Source organism: Dromiciops gliroides, chromosome 2, assembly GCF_019393635.1.
Source record: "Dromiciops gliroides isolate mDroGli1 chromosome 2, mDroGli1.pri, whole genome shotgun sequence".
Taxonomy (NCBI): Eukaryota; Metazoa; Chordata; class Mammalia; order Microbiotheria; family Microbiotheriidae; genus Dromiciops; species Dromiciops gliroides.
The window spans coordinates 541,384,703-541,405,596 of NC_057862.1; the positions used below are offsets into that span (position 1 = coordinate 541,384,703).

Here is a 20,894-nt window from a genome sequence, read left to right on the forward strand (position 1 = left end):
TGTTGTGACCCTATTGGGGGTTTTCTGGGAAAAGATACTGCAGTGGTTTGCCATTTCCTTCTCCAGCTCATTTGACAGATGAGGAAACTGAGGCAGGGTGAAGTGACTTGCCCAGGGTCACATAGCTGGTAAGTATCTGATGCAGGATTTGAACTTGGGAATATAAGTCTTCCTGACTTCAGGGCAGGCTGTCTATCACCTGGCTGCCCAAGATCCAAATACAGAAACGAAAAATAAGTCATAAAATATACTCACTATGCCAAAGAGGTAAAAACCCAACTTGATTGTACTCCTGAAAAAAGAAAAGAAAAAAAAAAGCCTTGACTCTTATTTCACATTCACCTCACAGCTGCATTATCCAAGGAACTCATGAGGTTCAGATCTCCTGGTCAGTCAGTCATAGCTCTTGAATCTCACAGGTTTTGGATGATCCTCTCTAGGGTCATTTCTTTGAGAAGAATGCCCAGGAGAATCACCTTCTACTGGGCAGCATGCATCCAATGCCAGCTACCAAGGCTGGAAATCTCCATTTCCCAGAATTGCTGTTCATTGACCCATGGTCAAGGAGGGAATCGAATTCAGAAGAAGTGACTGACCCAGGACTCAGGCTTATCTAGGCAAGCACATGTTCTCATTGCCCTGTGCTTGGGGCCACCACTGCCATGGGTAGGGACAAAGAGAAATTTCTACCCTTTTCCTTTTACTGGAGTTCCCAGGGATAGAAAACATCGGGGGCATCCCAAATGGGGATAGGGTTTTTTCTCCCCAGCTTTTTTTTATAGTCCATGGAAGGAGCAGCTCCTTTTAATTAATCTTTGACACAACCACCAGTTACAGGGACCACTGAGGTGTCACCGCATCATTTTCACATGACCCATGTTCTTCAGCAAGGGAATAGACCACATACCCATCTTGCTGGCCCTGGACCAGGAAATCAGAGGTTCCATTGACCTCTTCCCGCTATAATCTAATGAGCATAAGTTTTTCACTGAAATAAAGGCTCATCTTTTTATCACCAATATTCTTCCAGTGATGCCATATGGTTATGAGTCATGGAAAATTACAGTCCTTTATAGAACTGAAGTTGGGGATCACCCAAAGGGCAATGGAAAAGCATATGGTGGGTGTGAGCAAGCTGTAACATTACAAATAAGGACTTGTACAGAAACAGTGACAACAGAAATATCATCGGAGAAAGGTATAACCATAAAAAATAAAGATGGGCCAGTCATAGAGCCAGCTAGGTGGTACAATGGATAGAGTGCCAGACTTGGAGTCAGGAAGACCTGAGTTCAGACCCAGCCCCAGAGATACGTTTTAGCTGTGGGTAAGTCACATAACCTCTGCCTGCCTCAGTTTCCTGATCTGTGAAAGGAAGCTAATAATAGAACTTGCCTCTCAGGAATGTTGTGAGAATCAACTGAGGTCATATTTTCAAAGTGATATATATATATATGTATATATATTTGCAAAGCCCTATATAAATGCAAGTTATTATTATCATGTAGCAAAGTAGAGCAATAACTGATAGCCACATACTTCACTGGATCCAGAACATATCAAAAGAGTTAGAGAAAGGCCCTCAGAATATTATGGGTTTAGGAGGGGTTATAGATAAGAGTTTCACAGAATGACCAGGCACAGATGCATTATGATCAAACTATCAAAGTAGCAGCCCTTATTCTACTGTGGTTTCATTGATATGGGCAGATTGCAATCCTTCCCTACTTTGATAGATGCTCTTCAGGTTGGTAGTCTAATATTCAGGTGATAAGAATCATTATTATAATGCAAAGCAAATAAATAATCTTCAAAATGTCAAAAGAAGAAGAAATTCTTACATTTATAAAGCACTTTAAGGTACACAAAGCACTATAATAAACACAAAAAAAATTTTAAAAACACAAACACATATATGACATGTATCATATATATACGTCTTCAATCAATCAATCAAAAAGCATTTATTAAGAGTTTACTATATATCATACACTATGCAAGGCACTGGAGATACAAGTACAAAGAATGAAAAAAAATCTATTCATGAGAAACTCACATTCTAATGAAGCAGATAAGTACATATATAAATATACGAAGCATCAAAATGTAAGACAAATGGGCTCCCATCTATTGATGTGGCTCATGAGGGGCATGGAGAGTTATCATCTGAAGTCTAGCTTGCCTCTAAGGAGAGGAGAGCTCTGTTAGCACACTAGTTGGAGAAGAGAAGCAGGAAACTTCCAGGAAGACCACAAGGCTGACTGTTCTTTTCTCCAGCATCCAAGAGGACTATCAGGTTAAAATTATACCTTCTCCCTCCCTAAATATAGCTGTTCTAAGAGCATGATTTTTAAGGGTTCAGGAGGAAAGCCATTTCCCTGTGTACTCTTAAGGGGAGGGTAGCTCTAAGCTTACTACACCTGCTACTTTGATTCCTTCCTACCAAAGACTAATTACACAAAAAACCCATCATAAATGGTGAATAGCTAAGAAATCCATTTATTCAGCAAAAGAGCAAACAGAAATCAGAGAAAACTATACAGATTATTATTTACCAGAAAATACACAAGAATGAACAAACTCTTTAGATGGGTATGCAATAAGAGGTAAGTTCAACTCAACTCACTCAAGACAGTGGACCGAAAGAGAAGTTCTCTCTTCAAAATCTCTATGGAGGCAAACAGGAAATCTTGTTCCATAAACAAGACATTCCATGCTGGCTCCTTCTTTGAAGTCCCAGCTGAAATCCCAGTTTCTACAGGATGCCTCCAAATTTTAGTGTCTTCCTTCTCTTAATTATTTCCTATTTATGCTGTAGATCGCTTGGTTTTTTGGTTTTTGTTTTTAATTTTTGTGGGGCAATGAGGGTTAAGTGACTTGCCCAAGGTCACACAGCTAGCTAGTGTCAAGTGTCTGAGGCTGGATTTGAACTCAGGTCCTCCGGAATCCAAGGCCAGTGCTTTATCCCCTGAGCCACCTACCTGCCCCAATCGATTGGTTTTTAATACATATTTGCTTCTTGTCTTCCCCATTAGATTGTGAGGGCAGTGACTGTCTTTTGCCTCTTTGTGTATTGCCAGAGCCTAGCACAGTGACTGGCACTGAGAGTGGATAGAACATAATCTGAGAAGAAAAAGCACTAGAAATATGGAAGGAGAGGAGAGAGAATCAGGGAAAACCTTCTGTAGAAGGCAGGACTTGAACTGAATCCTGAAGGAAACCAAGCTCTTCCTATATCAACTGGTTCCTTTCCCTCCTGATTTCAAAAAGGCTCATTCTTTAAAACACAAAACAACAAAATAACAAACCTTTACTAGATTCTGCTATCTCCTCAAACCATCATCAAAGGGATGTATTCTCTGCCTACTCAGTAAACATCAATGGCTTCTTAATTATCTCCATGATCAAATCAAACTCCACCATTTAGTATTTTAAACTCTTTGCAACCCCCATTCAGGGTTTTCTTGGCAAAGATTGCTAGAATGGTTGGCCATTTATTTCTCCAGTTCATTTTACAGATAAGGTAATTGCAGTAAACAGGGTTAAGTAACTTGCGCAGGGTCACACAGCTAGTAACTATCTGGGGTCGCAAAGATGAGTCTTCCTGACTCCAGGCCCAGCAAGCTGTGCACTATGGCGCCACCTAGCTGCCTCTTAAGGCTCAGCTCAAGATCTACCTCCTACTTTACGTCTTTCCTGGGTTTTTTTGTTTTTTTTTTTTAAAGCTCAGGAATACTCGGTTAGGACAACACTGATTTCATTTTGCCTATATTTTATATATGCTTTTAATTCTAGGGCATTCCTTCTGTTGATCATCTCAGATTGATCCCATCTTTATCTTCTTTGTACACAATTGTTTGCACTTTGTCTCCCGCCTTAGCCCGTGAATTCCCTGAGAGCAGGAACCGTCTTTTGCCTTTCTTTGTATCCCTAGCACTTAGTACAGTGCCTAGCACACAGTAGGTGCTTAATGAATGCTTGTTGACTTATAGTATAGGGTTTTTGAGGGCAGGAGTTGTTTCGCCTTAGTCTTCTTATCTCCACTTATTGCCTGAGGGTGAGAAGAGAATCCAGGCAGCAGTTTAAGACCTAGTCCGCTACCCAGGGAAACAACACCCTTGGTTCCCTCGGCTCTAGGAAACATTTTGGAGCACGCCCGTGCAAAACGCAAACCTGACACCGTAGCGCCCCTCCCTTCTGCACAGCCGTACTTCCGCCCTCCAAAAAGATGGCTACACCCAAACTTCGTATTTAGACGAGCTACGGCAGCCGTAGAGAGACAAGAAGTATAGGCTATTGACGTTTTCATTTCTTCCCTTTACTAAAATGGCGACGCCCATTGGGGCCCACCAACTTCCGCTCTCGCCGCGACGCCTCAATAACCCACAGGGAAACGAGACGGAAGTGGCGGGCCAGACTAGTTTCCGCCCTTCCTCAAGGTGGCGGCCCCCAGGAGTTACACGCCAAGTTTCGCCCCGCCCTCCGGCGCTGCTGCCACAATGGCGGCGGGGGCAAGGCTGGTGTGAGCGGGTCGCGGTAAGAGTTGTGCCTCCTTGCCGTGGTTTCCTATCCACGTGGCTCTAGGTTGTGGGCATTCTCAGGATGTCTGAGGGCAGCTCGTCGGGAGAACCGGGCCCCGCCGGAGGGAGCCGTCCCTCGCTGCCCGGGGCCCGTGGGCTGATCGGACGGCGGCCCGCGGCCCCCCTCACCCCGGGCCGCCTCCCTTCGATCCGTTCCAGAGACCTCACGCTCGGGGGCGTGAAGAAGGTAAGTTACGGAAGGCGCCCCCTCCCCGGCTTCCTCTCCTCGCTCATTGTACGCTCTTCCATACCCCTCGCTCTATGGTACGGTCCCACCGGCCTCGTTAAGGTTCTCTTCATCTCCCGCCTCCGAGCCTTTGCTCAGTCCTTTCTCCCTCCGTACCCTGTGTCTGTGTCGCTTTCCTAGCTTAGCTTGGCGGCGGAACCCCGATGCTGGGTACTGTGAGAAGCCCCCTCTGGTCCTGCCGAGTTGTCAGTGTTCTTCACATTGATCTGTTTATATCGTGTGTCTAGGCTGCTCTCGCGCTGAAGTTGTAAGGGTTCGTGTCCTGTAGCCTAATACTGTGCTTTGCATGTGGGGAGTGCTTAGTACATCGTGGGGGTTCCCTGCTGCAGGGACCCCTGACGTATCAACGTGGGTGCTCCCTTCACAGACTCAGAGCCATTAAACCTCACAGTGCTTTAGTAAAGAGAAAAATTTAAATAAGACAAGATAAGCCTACTATGTGCCAGACACTGCTAGCAAATAACTTTCATTCAGAACTATACTGGAAGGTCAGTGCTGTTAGGATCCTCATTTGAAACGGAGGCAGACAGATGAAGTGATGTGCCCCAGGTCACGCAACTATAAGCATCTGAGGTCAAATTTGATCTTTGGTCTTCTGATTGCAGACCAGCTTTCTATTTCACCATCTCGATGCCCAGTGGAAGGCATGTGCTGATATAGTTGAAAAATTACATCACCTTGGTGCCAGCCTGGTGATGAGGCTCTCTGTCCTTAGCCAGTCCTAGCCTGGTCTTTGGACAGCAGTGGTCTGTAATGGATGCTTTTCCAGCGTGGCAGGACTTGCCAGAGTTTGTGGTCCTTTGGCATTTGGCATCAAAGTTGCTTCCTCCCCAAGATAAAGCATCAGAAAAGGACTTTAGTGAAGAAATTCATTTCACAAACATTGTTATATGGGAAGTGTCTGAGGCTGAATTTGAATTCAGGTCTTCCTGTCTCCGGGGCTGGTGCTCTATCCACTGAGCCACCTAGCTGCCCCCCATTTTTGAGTGGGAGAAGCGACAGAGACCTCTGTTTTAGGAATATTGATTTGGCAGCCGAGTGGATGTTAGGTTAAACAGGGAAGAAACTCATTAGCTGGCAATGGCTGTAATCCAGGTGAGAAGTTAATAAAGGCTGTACTAGGGTGGTGGCTCTGAGTGAAGGAGTGTGTACAAGAGCTGTTTTGTGGTAGGATTGCAAAGACTTGGCAGCTGATTAGCAGAGAAGGTGAGGGAAGTGTCGGCCACACATAATAAGCAGCAGTGATAATAGCAGCTCCTTAATACCTAAAGGACCTGAGATTTCACTGATTCAGATCAAGCTGTTCCTCTACCTGGTCAGCCAGCCACCTTCAGATGTTACTGTGACTTTAAAAAAAAAAAAGTCATCTGCTCACAAACCTTTTGGTGATGAGGGTGTTGACCAGGGCTCACTGGCATGCACACAGTATGGTTTACAAAATGCTGTCCTCAGCGGCTAGGTGGCGCAGTGGATAGAGCACTGGCCCTGGAGTCAGGAGGACCTGAGTTCAAATTTGGCCTCAGACACTTAACACTTACTAGCTGTGTGACCCTGGGCAAGTCACTTAACCCCATTTGGTTCAATCATCTGGGGCCATTTCCAGTAGCCCTGATCTATACCTTGCCACTGGACCCAGATGGCTCTAGAGGAGAGAGTGAGGCTGGTCACCTTGCACAGCCCTCCCTCACTCATATCCAATTCACTTTAAGTCTTGACATCACCCAAATGTCACAGTCCTCTCGGAGAACAAAGGACAAACAACAACAACAACAGTAACAGCCCTCAGCACCATCTGTGAGGTGGCTAATGCACATGTTCTGCTCTCCATTTTGGAAGGGACTTGGCCACAACTCACCAGACAAGATAGCAGCCTAAGTCTTCTCACTTCTAACTCCGAGAGGCCAGTTCTTTGTTGTTGTGGCTGTTTTTCCCTCCCACAGCCTCTCTGCCTTAGAAACTCAGTCCCACAGTTCTTGGGTTGTTTTCCATATCCACCAAGCCCTCAAAGGCCCTGCCAGACTGGAAGAGTTTCCAGTACAGACCTGGGAAAGGCAGTCTCTTTTGTCCAAGGAGCCCCCTAAGTATTGCAGAGAAAACAACTCCCATTTCTGTAGCATTTTAAGGCTTACAAAAACCACTTTCTTACCCACAGCCTTGTACAGTAAGGAGTGCATAGTATTATTTTTTCCATTTTACAGTGACTCATGGGAGAGGGGTGGGGGGATAATTGCTGGAGGTCACATAACTGCTAAATGTTGGAGCTGGGACTTCTCTCCAGCTGCCCCAACTCCAAGTGCAGACATTAAGTGTCTGCTGTGGGCTCGGTCTTGTGCTGAGCGATGTGAGGTCTCTCCTTCTGTGGAGGTGAGATCCCCTTCTGTTGTGGCAGGCTCCTCATAGATCAGGCAGCCCCTAACTGAGCCTCGTGGTCAGAGTTTGCCCTGTGCTTGGAACAGCCTTTGCAGATGTTTGGGAGTGAGATCGAACAATCCAGTTTGGAACATAGTCCGTGAAAAGGAGTAACATGAAAAAGACAGGATCATAGAAGATTTCGAGCTAGAAGAGACTTAAAATCTTCCTGTTTTCTAGACTGGAGCCCACAGTGACTTGCCTGCGGTCACTGTTCATAAGTAGTAGAGCAAGGACTTGACAGAGGTGAAAAACCCTATTGGCCACCCAGTCCAACCCACCTCTGAAAAAACATGCCCACTGCCTCCTCTGAAACTCCTCCTTGCCGGGGACCTCTCCTTGTTTCAGGGAGATTTTTATCCCCTCGAGCGTGACTGTATATCTCTGCAGGCAGAGATCTTGAAGGGCAAAGCCCTTTCTTTCTTTCTTTCCTTCCTTCTTTCTTTCCTTCTTTCTTTCTTTCTTTCTCTCTCTCTCTCTCTCTCTCTCTCTCTCTCCCTCCCTCCCTTCCTTCCTCCATCCCTTCCTCCCTCCCTTCTTTCTTTTCTTTCTTTTTTTTCCTTCCAGGCATTGAGGGTTAAGTGACTTGCCCAGGGTCACACAGCTAGTGTCATGTGCCTGAGGCTGGATTTGAACTCAGGTCCTCCTGAATCCAGGGCTGGTGCTTTTAACCACTGTACCACCTAGCTGCCCCCTGCCCAATGCCTTTTATACTACAATACATCCCCTAGAAGTAAAAGTCAGATTATGAAGGTCTTAAATGTCAGGCTAAGGAAAGATTTGCCTTAACTTGAGAGTAACTGAAGGGTCTTGAGCAATACGGGAGGCACAGATCATTTTGGGCAGTTTTGTAAAAGGATTGATGAGCCCGGACAAATTCTTCATCCTCTGCACCCCCCCTCCCCACCTCCTCCTCTGTGTGACAAGGTGATCTCTGAGGTCCCCTCCAGCTCTGACAGACTGTCTTTCTGTTACAGTAACCTAAGTGAGAGGTAATAATGACCTGAATTCTGCAGGTGCCTTTGTGATTAGGGAAGAAGGGGTGGGCACCTATCAGAGATAGAATTGATAGGATCTGGTTACTGATTAGATCCTGAGGAGAGAGAGGAAAGCAGGAAAGCAGAAATGAGGAAAGAATTAGGAAGAAGGTTGGGTTAAAGGAGAAATGAGTTTTGTTTTAGAGGTATTGAGTTCTGGGTTCCAGGGAGTCGTGTAGCTAGAGATTACCCTACAGACATTTGGAAACATAGACTGAAGCTCAAGGGATTTGGGCCTTCCTTCGGTCCAGGATTTCTCGTCTTTGGCTACCATGTGTGGAGGGGGTGTGGTAGAAGGCCTGCGTTAACTGTCCTCCCCATTCATTGCTGGCTTTCACTTATATCATGCAGGGCACATTTTTTGGGTGCAGAGCCGTGCCAGGGGCTGCAGATCATGGAGCAAAGCTCAAGGTGTCCCTTCTGTTCCCCAAACTTATTTGTTATTGAAACTTAGGGTGATAATAGCACCTACCTCTCAGAGCCAACAAATAGTCAATGAACATTTCTTAAGCACCTAACCATGTGTGAGGCACTGTGCTAAGCATTGGGGATCAAAATATGCAAAAGAAAGATAGTCCCTGTCCTAAAGGAGCTTACAGTCTAATGGGGGAAAGTGACTCCCAGCAGTAGGAGAAAGGTATCAGTAGGGTCATGGGAAATAGGTCAGTGAGATCCAAAAATGAGCGCAGCCTGGTGGGAAATGAGGTGTCAGAGTACTTTGAAAACCTTCAAGTACTGCCAAAATTATCCTTATTATATACAGATTCTGCCCTCGGGAATAAGGCTTGTACATAAATAGGCTAGAAGGGTAGAATATGATATAGGAAAGGACTAGACAAGGTTTCATGGTGGGGATCAGGGAAGGCTTCATGAAGGAATCTAAATTGGGTCTTCAAGGAAAGGAAGGGTTGTAACAATGAGAGATGATGGAGAGAGGAGTTAAGAAGAAAGAAGGTAGGACAGCAAATAATAATTGCCATTTATCATGGCAGCTGGGTACTTCAGTGGATAGAGCACCAGACCTAGCATTAGGAGGACTTGAGTTCAAATGTGACCTAAGACACTTGACACTAGCTGGGCAAGTCACTTAACCCCACTGCCTCCAAGAAGCCCCCCCCCCCCCCAAAACCAAACAAACAAGAACCAAGACATTTATCTAGAGCTTTAGGGTTGGTAAGCTTAAGTCACTTTATATAAATTATCTCATTAAATTTTCCTAACAGCCATCTACAAATATTATCCTCATTTGCCACCTAGCTGCCTTGGGACTGAGACTAGACAGAACCAAGAGAACATTGTGCACAGAGACAGCAATATTTGATTAAGAACTGTGAATGACTTGACTATTCACAACAATGCAATGATCTAAGACAATCCCAAAAGACTATTGATGAAACTTCCACCTCCAAAGAGAGAATTGATATTGATGGAACCGACTGAAGCAGGCTATTTTTCACTTTCATTTTTTTCCTTTTAATCGTTTCCTTGTACAAAATGACAAATATGGTCATGTTTTGCATAATCATACATGTATAACCTAGATCTGATTGTTTGCCATGGGGGGGGAGGAAAGAGGGATAAAAATTGGAACCCAAAACTGTAAATAAAAATGTTTATTATCAAAACAAACAAACAAACAAACAAACAAATAAAATAAAAGACTAATGGAGGGGAAAAAAAAGAACTGAGTCTACAGCAACACAGGTAGTGTCAGAATGGGATTCCAAACACAGCTCTCTCTTAACTTCAGACCCAGGGTCCTTTCCACTGTCTTAATGACTGGTCCTATTTGTCTGGAGAATGGACTATATGCAGGTAATATTCCAAGCCAAGTCTGGGAAGCTAGGTTAGCACCAGACCAGGGGAGGGGCAGAGAGGGCTGCACAGTCATCCCAAACAAATAAGATGTTTAGACCTTATGTGGGAGTCGGGGGGTTTTAAGTGGAAGAGTGATGACATCAGAGAAATGTATCAGGAAGGTGACAGGCTGCTTGTGAATGGGTGGGGGATGGGATAGGAATGAAAATATCTCATTAGACTTCAGATTATTTTTAGCACCAGGGCTGGAGCTGCTGCCTCCCTCCCAGCCATTTCCTTAAGTCACTAACTATCCACCAAATCCCTGAAGAAGTATCTCAGCACAGTCACCTCAGTCTGAAATGCTGCTTGTGTGTGGATGTGGTCCTCAGAATCTGCCTTGTAATGGAATCTCAATCAGCCTAAGATCTTGCCCCTTTCTTAGCTTTTTTTTTTTTCCGGGGCAATGGGGGTTAAGTGACTTGCCCAAGGTCACACAGCTAGTAAGTATCAAGTGTCTGAGGCCGGATTTGAACTCAGGTCCTCCTGAATCTAGGGCTGGTGCTCTATCCACTGTGCCACTTAGCTGTCCCTGGCACTTTTTTTTTTGAAATTGTAGAGGGCATAGAAAGCATATCCATGTGAAAAAAGCAAGTTGAGACAGTTCTGAGAACCTGAGAGTAAATGACCTCTCAAGAGAAATGTATGTAGGGGACCTTTTTGAAGCTGCTCCAAGTCAGAATGGGGATGGTTTTAAGACATTGTTGTCCATAAGCTCATATATATGTGATCCTTTTCAGAGGTTTTTTTTTTTTTTCTGGTTTTTGGTTTTGGTTTGGTTTGGTTTGGTTTTTTGCAGGGCAATGAGGGTTAAGTGACTTTGCCCAGGGTCACACAGCTAGTAAGTGTAAAGAGTCTGAGGTCGGATTTGAACTCAGGTCCTCCTGAATCCAGGGCCAGTGCTCTATCCACTGTGCCACCTAGCTGCCCCCTTTTCAGGGTTTTATAAGACATGTCTGAAAAACTAGAAATTGAAGAACTATTGGGAAACTATGGGACAATTGTATTTTTTGTTTGTTTGTTTGTATTATACCCGATAAGGGCAGCTAGGTGGCACAGTGGATAAAGCACTGGGCCTGGATTCAGGAGGACCTGAGTTCAAATCTGGACTCAGACACTTGACACTAGCAGTGTGACCCTGGCAAGTCATTTAACCCTCATTGCCCCACCAAAACAAAACAAAAATATACCTGATATAATTGGGAGTTTTGTTTTGAAGGCTTAGAAACCAGAAGTGACCTGGCAAAGATAGAAGGTGAAAAGGCAGATAAAGATAAAATAACTGCCTGCCTCTGTTGTCCTGCCCTCCATGGCTTGAAAGAGAACCACTGAGGGGAAAAGAGGGACATTGTATTTGCGATCTGTGCTGCTCAGAGATGTTGCTTTGGTGAGAGCTGTTTGAAGAGATGGCTGGGGAACGTTGGCATTGCCTTATTTGTCATCTACCATTTGGGAAGAAGTCCCCTCATAACCCAGAGAGAATAGAGCAGACCTGCTTAGGTTGGCAGATTCCAGACTTAAGGGAATTCCTGCTTCATGGAGAGTATGATGCTTGAACTTTGCTAAAAGACTAGAACTTTGTTTCAGTAACCTAAAAGTACGAGAGGTGTTTCCTGCATCGGGAGACTTTAGAGGCTCAGAAAAGAGCAGGTGATGAATGATGGAGGCCCTTGCTTAAAGGAAGCCGCTGACATTCAAGCTTGTGGTACGGAGTGATGAGTTTCCTTAATTATTTGACTCATTGCTGGGTTTCCCCCACACTAAGGTGGGAGAGTGGGACTCAAATTTTGAAGTGGATTGTTACATTTTTTTACCATTTCTGCTTTTGACTTCCATTGAGTAAAGGTTATATTATGATTACTATTGCTTTGCCTCCTGTTAGCAAATGTGTCAAAATTAAGAGTTTATGGTATCGTTAGTGTCTTACTTATTTAAATGGGAAGTACATCGCTGGGAAGTCAGAAGCCACACTAATAAGTGGGAGAGCATACCTCCCCCACACCAGGCTGCCCTTAGTACCCTTAGAACATGGATAGTAGTAGTCTGGTCACATCCTTGGCCAGCCCCCCACTCTAAGAAAGCACACACTGCCTCCAGACCTCCCAGAGAGAGGAGAGGGATGCAGGTGTCTTGCTACGTCCCATGCCAGTGAGAAATACTGCCAGCATGAATCTGTCACTGTCACATATGTGCTAGATCAAGAATGAATTTTTTTTCCCCATAGATGTTAAGCTTCATATTTGGAGGAAGCAGGGAGAGTGAGGGTAAAGCTACAAAAAAAGGCAAAAGAAGGCTGAGTCAGAAGTTCCATCTATAGCTCTACCTTACTACATGACTACATACTTACATTAAATGCTTGCTTTTCCTATGCCAATGACTAGTTCTGTAAAACTTGAATCTCTCTTTATGTCTTACTATTATATAATGGGGGGAAAAGTGGTGTTCTATACTCTATGACTTGTATTATTTTACTTCCAGAAAACCTTCACTCCGAACATCATTAGCCGGAAGATCAAGGAAGAGTAAGTGGTTAGGCCTCTTATAAGGCTTCCTCTCATCTAGAATTTGGGGCTCTGTGAAGCTATTAAGGTGGTCTGGTCTATTTAGGCAAAGAAAATCAGACTTTCTTTTGGAATCCTTTTCATTCTAGCATCCCTGTAGTCACAAAAATCCATTCCTGAGACATCTCATATTGGGTAACCACCTTAAGTTTTATATTTCAGTACTTACTAGTTAATAAAATTGAAAGTAATGGGAATCATACTATAAAGGTCTGTGTATAGGAAGAAGAAAAAGAGATGGCCTTCAGTTCGAGTTCTGACTCACTTTACCCTAGAATTGTAATATAAGGCCCTGTGAACCACAAAACTAAGGAGATGCTCCCCAGATTAGAAAAGGTCCATGTCCTTGAGCTGAGCTTTTGAGGTGGGGAAAATAAGGTACAACTAGCTGCTCTTAGGCAAAGGGACACTTTCTTTTTCCCAGGCCAAAAGAAGAAATATCAGTCAAGAAAGAAAAACGAGAGAGGGATCGAGATCGACAACGAGATGGGCATGGTCGGGGAAGGGGTCGTCCAGAAGTGATCCAGTCCCACTCCATCTTTGAGCAGGGTCCTGCAGAAATGATGAAGAAGAAAGGTATAAGAATGTTGGGGGTTGGAGTGGAAGAAATAGGTGAAGGATTTGAGTTAAATCTTTGAATTGAGACCTGGGGATGCTGGAAATGGCCAGACTCATGAAGAAGAAGAGGTTAATCCTCCCTAGTTGTGTTCTCTTCTTCTTCTTGGACTCTTCCTTATCCTGAATGAGTCAAATGATTTCTTACAGGCAACTGGGATAAGACCGTGGATGTGTCAGACTTTGGCCCATCCCATATTATCAACATCAAAAAGGAGAAGAGGGAAACAGATGAGGAAACTAAACAAATTCTACGCATGCTGGAGAAGGATGATGTAGGTATCAGGGATCCCAGGGAGAAAAGGGCACCTTTGTGGCCTGGGGGAGGACCTCTAGGAAGGCATGACTGAGGAAGAGTTCTCACGTCTTCCAAAAGGCTGGACAGCCTCTCATATTGGGAGTTTTGCCGTCTGCCACCTTGGTTGGAAAAGGACAAGGGTGGGCACCATTGGATGTTGTGTGTTTCCTTCTTGCCAAGTTACAAGAGTCTTCTGATTCTTCCTTCTGGCAGTTCATAGATGACCCGGGGCTCAAGAATGATACACGAAACAAACCTGTGCAGCTCCCTCTGGCTCACTCAGGCTGGCTTTTTAAAGAAGAGAGTGAAGAACCTGATGTTAAGCCCTGGCTAGGGAGAACCAAGGAAGAGAACATGGAGGTGGATGTGCCATCACTGAAAGGTATCTTCTCCCTTTCCAGCTTGTCTCCCTTTCTCCCTCATAGGGAATCTCTCCAAATAGTCCCTTTAAGGGCTGTTATATTGACAAGCCTTTCCCCCAGCTGGCTACAGAGAAATAGGACCTGCCACCCCGGGAGGTTGCCCAGCTGCCGCCCTGTGCTAGACTGGGTCTGGCACCCATAGCTCAGCTGTCTACAGCCAGATGGCTCCTGATCCACTGACATGCCTACCTGCGGAATGGGAAGATGCTCGGGCCTGAAGTGCATTCTCTGAATTCTGACCTCAGTTCAAGAGGCACTTTTGCCTTAGAAGCTACAAAGGATGAATGCACATATATATATACTCCTATGCCTCAAGGCTGGTGCAACATATGTTACAATATATGTTGTGATACATTCTTTTTATGACCTGACCCTGGAATTAGGGAATGCTTCCTACTTCTAAAATTGTGTCCAAGAGGCTTCTTTTCTAAATGTTCATTTGGTCAGTTTGCACATTTCTGGGTCACTTGCTATAGTACAAAACTTTAAAACATTGACATTTCATAAAAATAGATGTTTTATAATTTATAACTTCTAGACACACACACGCACAATCACACTCACACACTCTTCTCCCTCCCTGTGTCTCTGTCTGTCTCTCCCTCTCTTTCTCTCTCTTGAAAAGCTTCCTGGTAGAAGTCTCTTCTTTTTTTCTCTGCTGCAGTGAAAGAGGAACCCCAAGATGAGCATGAGGCCAAGGCCGCTGCTCCCCCGAAGCCTGCCCGAGCAGCGCCTGGACTTCCCCCAGATGTGTCTGTGGCAGAGTTACTTAGGGAGCTGAGCTTTGCCAAGGAGGAAGAGCTTTTGTTCCTGCAGCTGCCTGACACCCTTCCTGGACAGCCTCCCACCCAGGACGTCAAACCCATCAAGACAGAGGTCCAAGGAGAGGATGGGCAGATGGTACTCGTGAAGCCAGAGAAAGACCGGGTATGATCATGAAGAGTGTGAGCGGGGAAGAGAGGAAGGGCAGTGAACTGGGGACCCGCCAGGAAAGAGAGGTCTAAGGATCACAGGTGGAGGGAGCCCTGAGTATATTGTTCTCATTCTGGCCTGACTTTTGCCAGGAATACTCATTATTTTCTACTTCCTGCCCCATTTGGGAGATTTCAGTACAGGAGAGCTCTCTGAAGTGCTAAGAGCCCAGTGCCTTTGATTACCCGCATGGGGAAGAGGGTAGCTCGCTTCTTTGGCACAACTGAGAATAACTTCTTTCCTTCCCCATCTAACCTGTAGGAAGCTAAACTGGCAGAGAACCTGTGTACACTGAGTGACCTGACAGAGGGTCAGGTGGGAAAACTGCTGATCCGAAAATCTGGAAAGGTGCAACTGCTTCTGGGCAAAGTGACTCTGGATGTAACAGTGGGTACTTCCTGCTCCTTTTTACAGGTAATATTTGAAAGGAATGTCCAGTACGTTTCTAGGGGCCTATGGGATGAAGTTCTTGGGGAAGGATCTTGGAACTGGGTGGTTGGGGTCCAGAACGGTTGAGGCTGAGGGGCAGTGAGATGATTCTTCCTTCCCTTGTAGGAGCTGGTGTCTGTGGGCATTGGAGACAGCAGAACAGGTGACCTGACAGTGCTGGGCCATGTGAAACACAAGCTTGTATGTTCCCCTGATTTTGAATCCCTCTTGGATCACAAACAGCGGTAGAAAAGGCCAACCGAGGGTGAAAGGGGCACTGTCCACGCCCTGTACCAGAATTTTCATTCCTGAACTCCCTGGGACCCCGAAGACCACTGAGGCCTGCAACTTCTGCCTCTGATCAACATCACAGCTGGCTCTTCAGAGATGACAAGGGTTCAGTGACTTCTTCCCAAGTGGTGATGAATGGCTTGATGGCCTTGGGGGAGAATGGAAACATGCACATGCTCGCTGCTGTATTTATGGGCTTGGGCCCACTGTATTTATACTGTATATTTATGTCTCCCTCTTTTTGTACTGACTGTATCCATATGTGCTGAAGGGCAGTGGAGACCCAGGTGGAGCCATGGAAAAGGTCAAGACCATTTCTTCTGGTTTTACTCTTCCTTGAATCTCCCGGAGGGAAGCAGGGATGTTTCCTGCACCTCAGCCTCCGGCCCTTTCCCCTAGTCCTTCTTTGTTAGCTGCATCCCCAAGGAAAGGGCTCCAGCTTGCCTCCCCTCAAGCAGGAAACACAGGAAAACGTACTCTTTTTAAAGGTCCTGAAACACAGACTGTTCAGGCTGTCCTGGGCCCTCTTCCTTTTTTCCATGGACTCTTAAGCCAATATTTGGCAAGTGTATAACTCTGTTGGAAGGCACAAATAGAGAAACTTCTGTCAACACATTGTTCATCTCTATGTACTCTCGAGTGATTTGGGGGGCCCACCCCAAGCCTAATCACTGTAGTACTTTTCCTCTGCTAGAGTAGCCGGGTTCCCCTCAGAGAGGGGTCATTGTGGTGGCCATGGGGTGTTCTCCCTGTCCCCAGTCAAAGGCTGACATATGCCTGGATAGGAAAACGATGGGTTTTATGGATGGAAGCCCTCCTTGATGTGACACGCTATCTCAAAAGCCTTCCCCTCTCTCTCAGTACCATAAAACAGACCTACTCTTCTTGGATCACAGTCACAGCCTGCCTCTCCTTGTTTGGCTCTGATGTTTGGAGGCCCATGATATTATTGCTTCAGTGTACAGGTGGTCCTGGATCGCCAGGCATTTGGTCCCTCCAAGGGATAGCCCCTTGAAGAGAAGCTCAGCTCTCCTTTCCCTTCTTAGCAGAATCTATATTCCTCCTGGTTCAACTTACGGAGTTTCCTCCAACATTAGCTACAAGCAGTGATCACAACAGTGTTGCTACATGCCTCAGTTTGCAGTAAGTAGGAGGTGCGAGTCTTCCAGATATTCTCCTCAAAGTTGTTCCCAAAGCATTGCAGTGTTCAAGGAGGGTATAGTGTTACAGTTCTGGATTGAGAGAAAAATCTAGTCTAAAAACCTGTTCCCTGGCTGTACGGTCTCCAGAGGCACAAGGGTAGCTGGCACAAATGTTTCTGAGGTGCAGAGTGGGGTCTGGTGTTGCATCTATAGGCTCTTAATAATGGCTCTCTCCCCAGAAATGATGTTAGAGCTTAGTCCTAGGAGAATACAGTTCCACTGGGACCAAGAAACTTGTTTTCCCAAAGCCCTTTTGCCATGAACCTCCTAAGGTGCTTATGGGAATGAGGTCATAGTAGTGAGTGATTTCATAAATATGACCCTCTCCCTCCTTCTAAGGGATCTAGGTGAGGAAATTGATTTCCTAGAGCAAACACTTTTCTTTGTTCTACCCCCTGTCGGTCAAGGACAGGGTTTTTCCTGGTCAGTAAGTGGTTACAGAGGTCAGTGGATCATTTGGCTACTGCTCTGTCCCTTTGCTCACATCACTAGTAAATTCATGCATCTCTGCTTTGTCTTGGAAAAGCTGCTATGTCTCCTGCTTTATCCTAGGAAAGACAGTTTTGGATGGTGGCTAGTGAACTAACCTTGGAGGCAGGAGGTCCTGCGTTCAGGTCCTGCTTTTGACACTTAATGGCTCTATGACCTCAGTAAGTAAGTCACAGCCTCTCAGGGCCTCAGGATTAAGTTGCAGATCTATGTTGATAGAGGAAGATTCATCACTGGATGTTCCCTGTGCAGTGAAATCAGAGATCTTGACCAGAGGAAAGGCTTCCTTGGAAGTTCATTGTCAGTTTAGGCAGGATTTCCTCAGGTTGGGTGGGAAACTCAGCAAACAAGAATTGCTGATGAGCCTGGCTTCCCCTTGACTCTCTGGGTCATAATTATTGCTGCTACTCTTTTGAAACAGCTGGTGGCACAGTGGATGGAGCACTGAGTCTGGAGTCAGGAAGACCTGAGTTCTAATCCAGATTAGACACTTATTGTCCATGTGATCCTGGGCAAGTTACTGAATCTCTTTTGACCTCAGTTTCCTTATCTGTAAAATGGGGATAATAATAGGTTTGTTATGAGAATAAAATGAGATTTATAAAATGCTACATAAATGTTAGCTATTATTAGCTATTCTTCAAGAACTAATAACTTGTGCCAATGGATTTCTATGATAAACTCTAGTTTCTTTTTGATGAATCATAAGGACATGTTAGCCTCTGAAGTTAACTTCAAAAGCCTTAGGTACCTTCCAGGATTTGTTGTCTCTGGTCCCAACCCCTTGAAATGCATGAGTGGGAACGTGGGGTACCCTGTGTCAAATAGCTCAGCATGTCTCCCTTCAGCGTCTTAGGTTTTGAGTCACGATAAATCGATCTTCTCCATCAGTGTCCTTTTCACTTCTCTCCATCCTCCTGATACCCAAATTATATGTCAAGGGTAAAGAGGAGGAAAAACAACTTTGGTTTCCAGTCGGAGCCTCTGTATCACATATCTTTCCATGCAATTAAGAGAACAAAAGTCTGTATAGACTTAACTGCAGCTGTGTATACATAGTTTATGAAAACATAACTCAAATACAAAGGAAAGGGCGTTTGTAAAGTCAAGTGGACACAGCCAAGATTTTTATTTGAAAACTACACAAAAACAAAAAGATTGCCACATCCTCTCTACAACTGGATCCTTACCTACAAAGCTATGAGAAGCCACAGTGTGTACTAGTTGAATAACATGATAGGGGTTTAAGCAAACAGACAGAAAACTAGAGATCCGAAAGAAAGGGGGCATTTAGTTAGTTCTTCTGTCAGGAGCATCTTCAGGAGACCACATCTAGGACAAAGTCTTTTGTAAATGTATTATTTGTCTTGTCACCTATCTGCATAAATACATAGCAAATATAAGTAATAGAGTATATGACACAAATGGGGAAAGGTACTACCGGGGAAGGCTAAGCCCTGTTCCATAGGCCAGAGGTGCTGCTCCAGAACCAGACTGGCGCATAATTGAGAAATTGTTAACAAAATAAAAATACAATAAAACAGATAACATCGCCTTTTAAAACAGAGTTAATGTGACCCACAGGCATCCTTCTGTAGGGATTAGTGGCCCCCTTTGTACTTGAGTTGGACACCTCTGCTGTAGGCAACAGCGGTGTAACAGTGAGAAGTTATTCTTGGCATCCAGAGTGTGGAATTTGAGCCCCAGTTCTGCCACTTTATAGAATGAGCAAGTCACTACCTGAGTCTTGGTTTCCTCACTCATAAAATAGGAATAATAGTCACAGATCTTTTCTCAAAATTGAAAGAGTCCTCAGATGTTGTTGAGTCCAGATCACATATGAACTACCACCTCCTGACAACTGAGCGAGCATCCAGCTTTCTGTTGAAATTCAGTGAGAAGCCATCTGTGTCCTCGGACAACCCAAGGTTTATTTTGCTTATTGTTAAGTTTTTCCTTACATCAAGCCTGCATTTGCCTATTTACAACTTCCATCCATTGGCCTTAGGTCACTCCTTGGGGCCAATTAAATCAAATCCTTGTAGGCTCTAGCTCTTAAAATCTTTGAAGAAAGATCTTCCCATGTCTTCCCTAAGAATGATGAGTGCTAGGGGGCAGCTAGGTGGCACAGTGGATAAAGCACCAGCCCTGGATTCAGAGTTCAAATCTGGCCTCAGACACTTGACGCTAGACATGTGACCCTGGGCAAGTCACTTAACCCCCATTACCCTGTGCCAAAAAAAAAAAAAAAAGAATGGGCTAGTGGCTTAAAACTTAAATTTCGTAGACATGCATTTATTAGGTATTTACTATGTGCCAGGCACTATTTTAAGCACTGAGGAGATAGGAAGAAAAGCTGTCTCCTAAAGGAGCATCTAGTCTAATGGAGGAGACACATAAATAACTAGGAACACAACATGTACAAACTTCTATAGATGGAGGGCAAGACATTTGGTGGCTGGGGGACCTAGGGAAGGCCTCTTGCAGAAAGTGGGCTTTGACCTGAAACTTGAAGCAACGCAGGGAACCCAAAAGACACAGAAGAGAGGGAAGAGTTTTCTGGGGAGGTTAGATAGGCTGTGCAAATAGAAATAGATGTCTGAGGAACTGCAAATGGGTCGGTGTAGCTGGATCCTAAGAGTGCCTGGAGGTGAGTGAGGCACATATTGCTGAAAAGAGTCACTACATAAGGAGCTTTGAATGCCAAATCAGGTGATGCTTTTTCCTTGGGTCCCGGAAGTCATAGGGACCACTAGAGCTCCTCAAGCAGAGAATGGGCTACATAATTAGCTGCATATAGCGGAGATGGGAGTGAGAAGAGAAAACGCAGGGAGGCCAGTTAGAAGGCTGTTGTACAAGAGGGAGGTGATGAGGGCATGTACTAGGTTTGTGACTGTGGAAAGGGAATGAGATATTGTGAAGGCAGAAATTGCAAGATTTGGCAACAGATTGAATGTGTGGGGGAAGGGAGGGTGAGGATTCAAGGATGACACCAAGGTTGTGAACTGGGTAAATGGAGGAGGGTGGTACTCTAAACTGTAATTTGCACATTTCAAAAGGGGAGGGATGACAGAATTTTGGTTTAGTTGTATTAAGTTTGAGATACCTACATGACATCCATTTCAAGGTGTCAACTGGAAATAGGATGACTGAGAACTGAATATAGATGGATGGATGGATGGATGGATGGATGGATGGATGGATGGATGGATGGATGGATGGATGGATGGATGGATGGATGGATGGATGGGCGGGTGGATGATAGATAGATAGATAGATAGATAGATAGATAGATAGATAGATAGATAGATAGATAGATAGATAGATATGGGAATCATCTATATAGAGATGATAATTGAATCCACAGGAAATTGATGAGATCACCAAGTAAAGTAATAAAGCCTTCAGGGGTTCTTAATTGAGGATCTGAATTTGGATGGGGGAAAAAAACCTGCATCTTTAGTTCCACCTCAATAAAATGTATT

At 44.8% G+C, this 20,894-nt stretch overlaps 1 protein-coding gene across 1 annotated transcript; it reads left to right on the forward strand.

Moving 5' to 3' along the window:
- The first annotated feature begins 4,432 nt into the window (after nt 1–4,432).
- POLR3D (RNA polymerase III subunit D) lies at nt 4,433–18,974 on the forward strand. The gene is made up of 8 exons (XM_043986140.1): nt 4,433–4,767; nt 12,609–12,652; nt 13,116–13,267; nt 13,457–13,581; nt 13,818–13,986; nt 14,691–14,953; nt 15,260–15,412; nt 15,554–18,974. The coding sequence occupies exons 1-8, from the start codon at nt 4,603–4,605 to the stop codon at nt 15,674–15,676; spliced, it is 1,194 nt and encodes a 397-aa protein (XP_043842075.1). The 5' UTR covers nt 4,433–4,602; the 3' UTR covers nt 15,677–18,974.
- The last annotated feature ends 1,920 nt before the right edge of the window (nt 18,975–20,894 follow it).

Excerpts from the sequence above, each read along its gene's own strand:
- POLR3D (XM_043986140.1), top strand. The coding sequence starts at position 4,603 with ATGTCTGAGGGCAGCTCGTCGGGAGAACCGGGCCCCGCCGGAGGGAGC. Across the intron at positions 13,268-13,456 it reads AGAAATGATGAAGAAGAAAG|GCAACTGGGATAAGACCGTG; the intron begins GTATAAGAATGT and ends GATTTCTTACAG. Across the intron at positions 13,987-14,690 it reads GGATGTGCCATCACTGAAAG|TGAAAGAGGAACCCCAAGAT; the intron begins GTATCTTCTCCC and ends TCTCTGCTGCAG.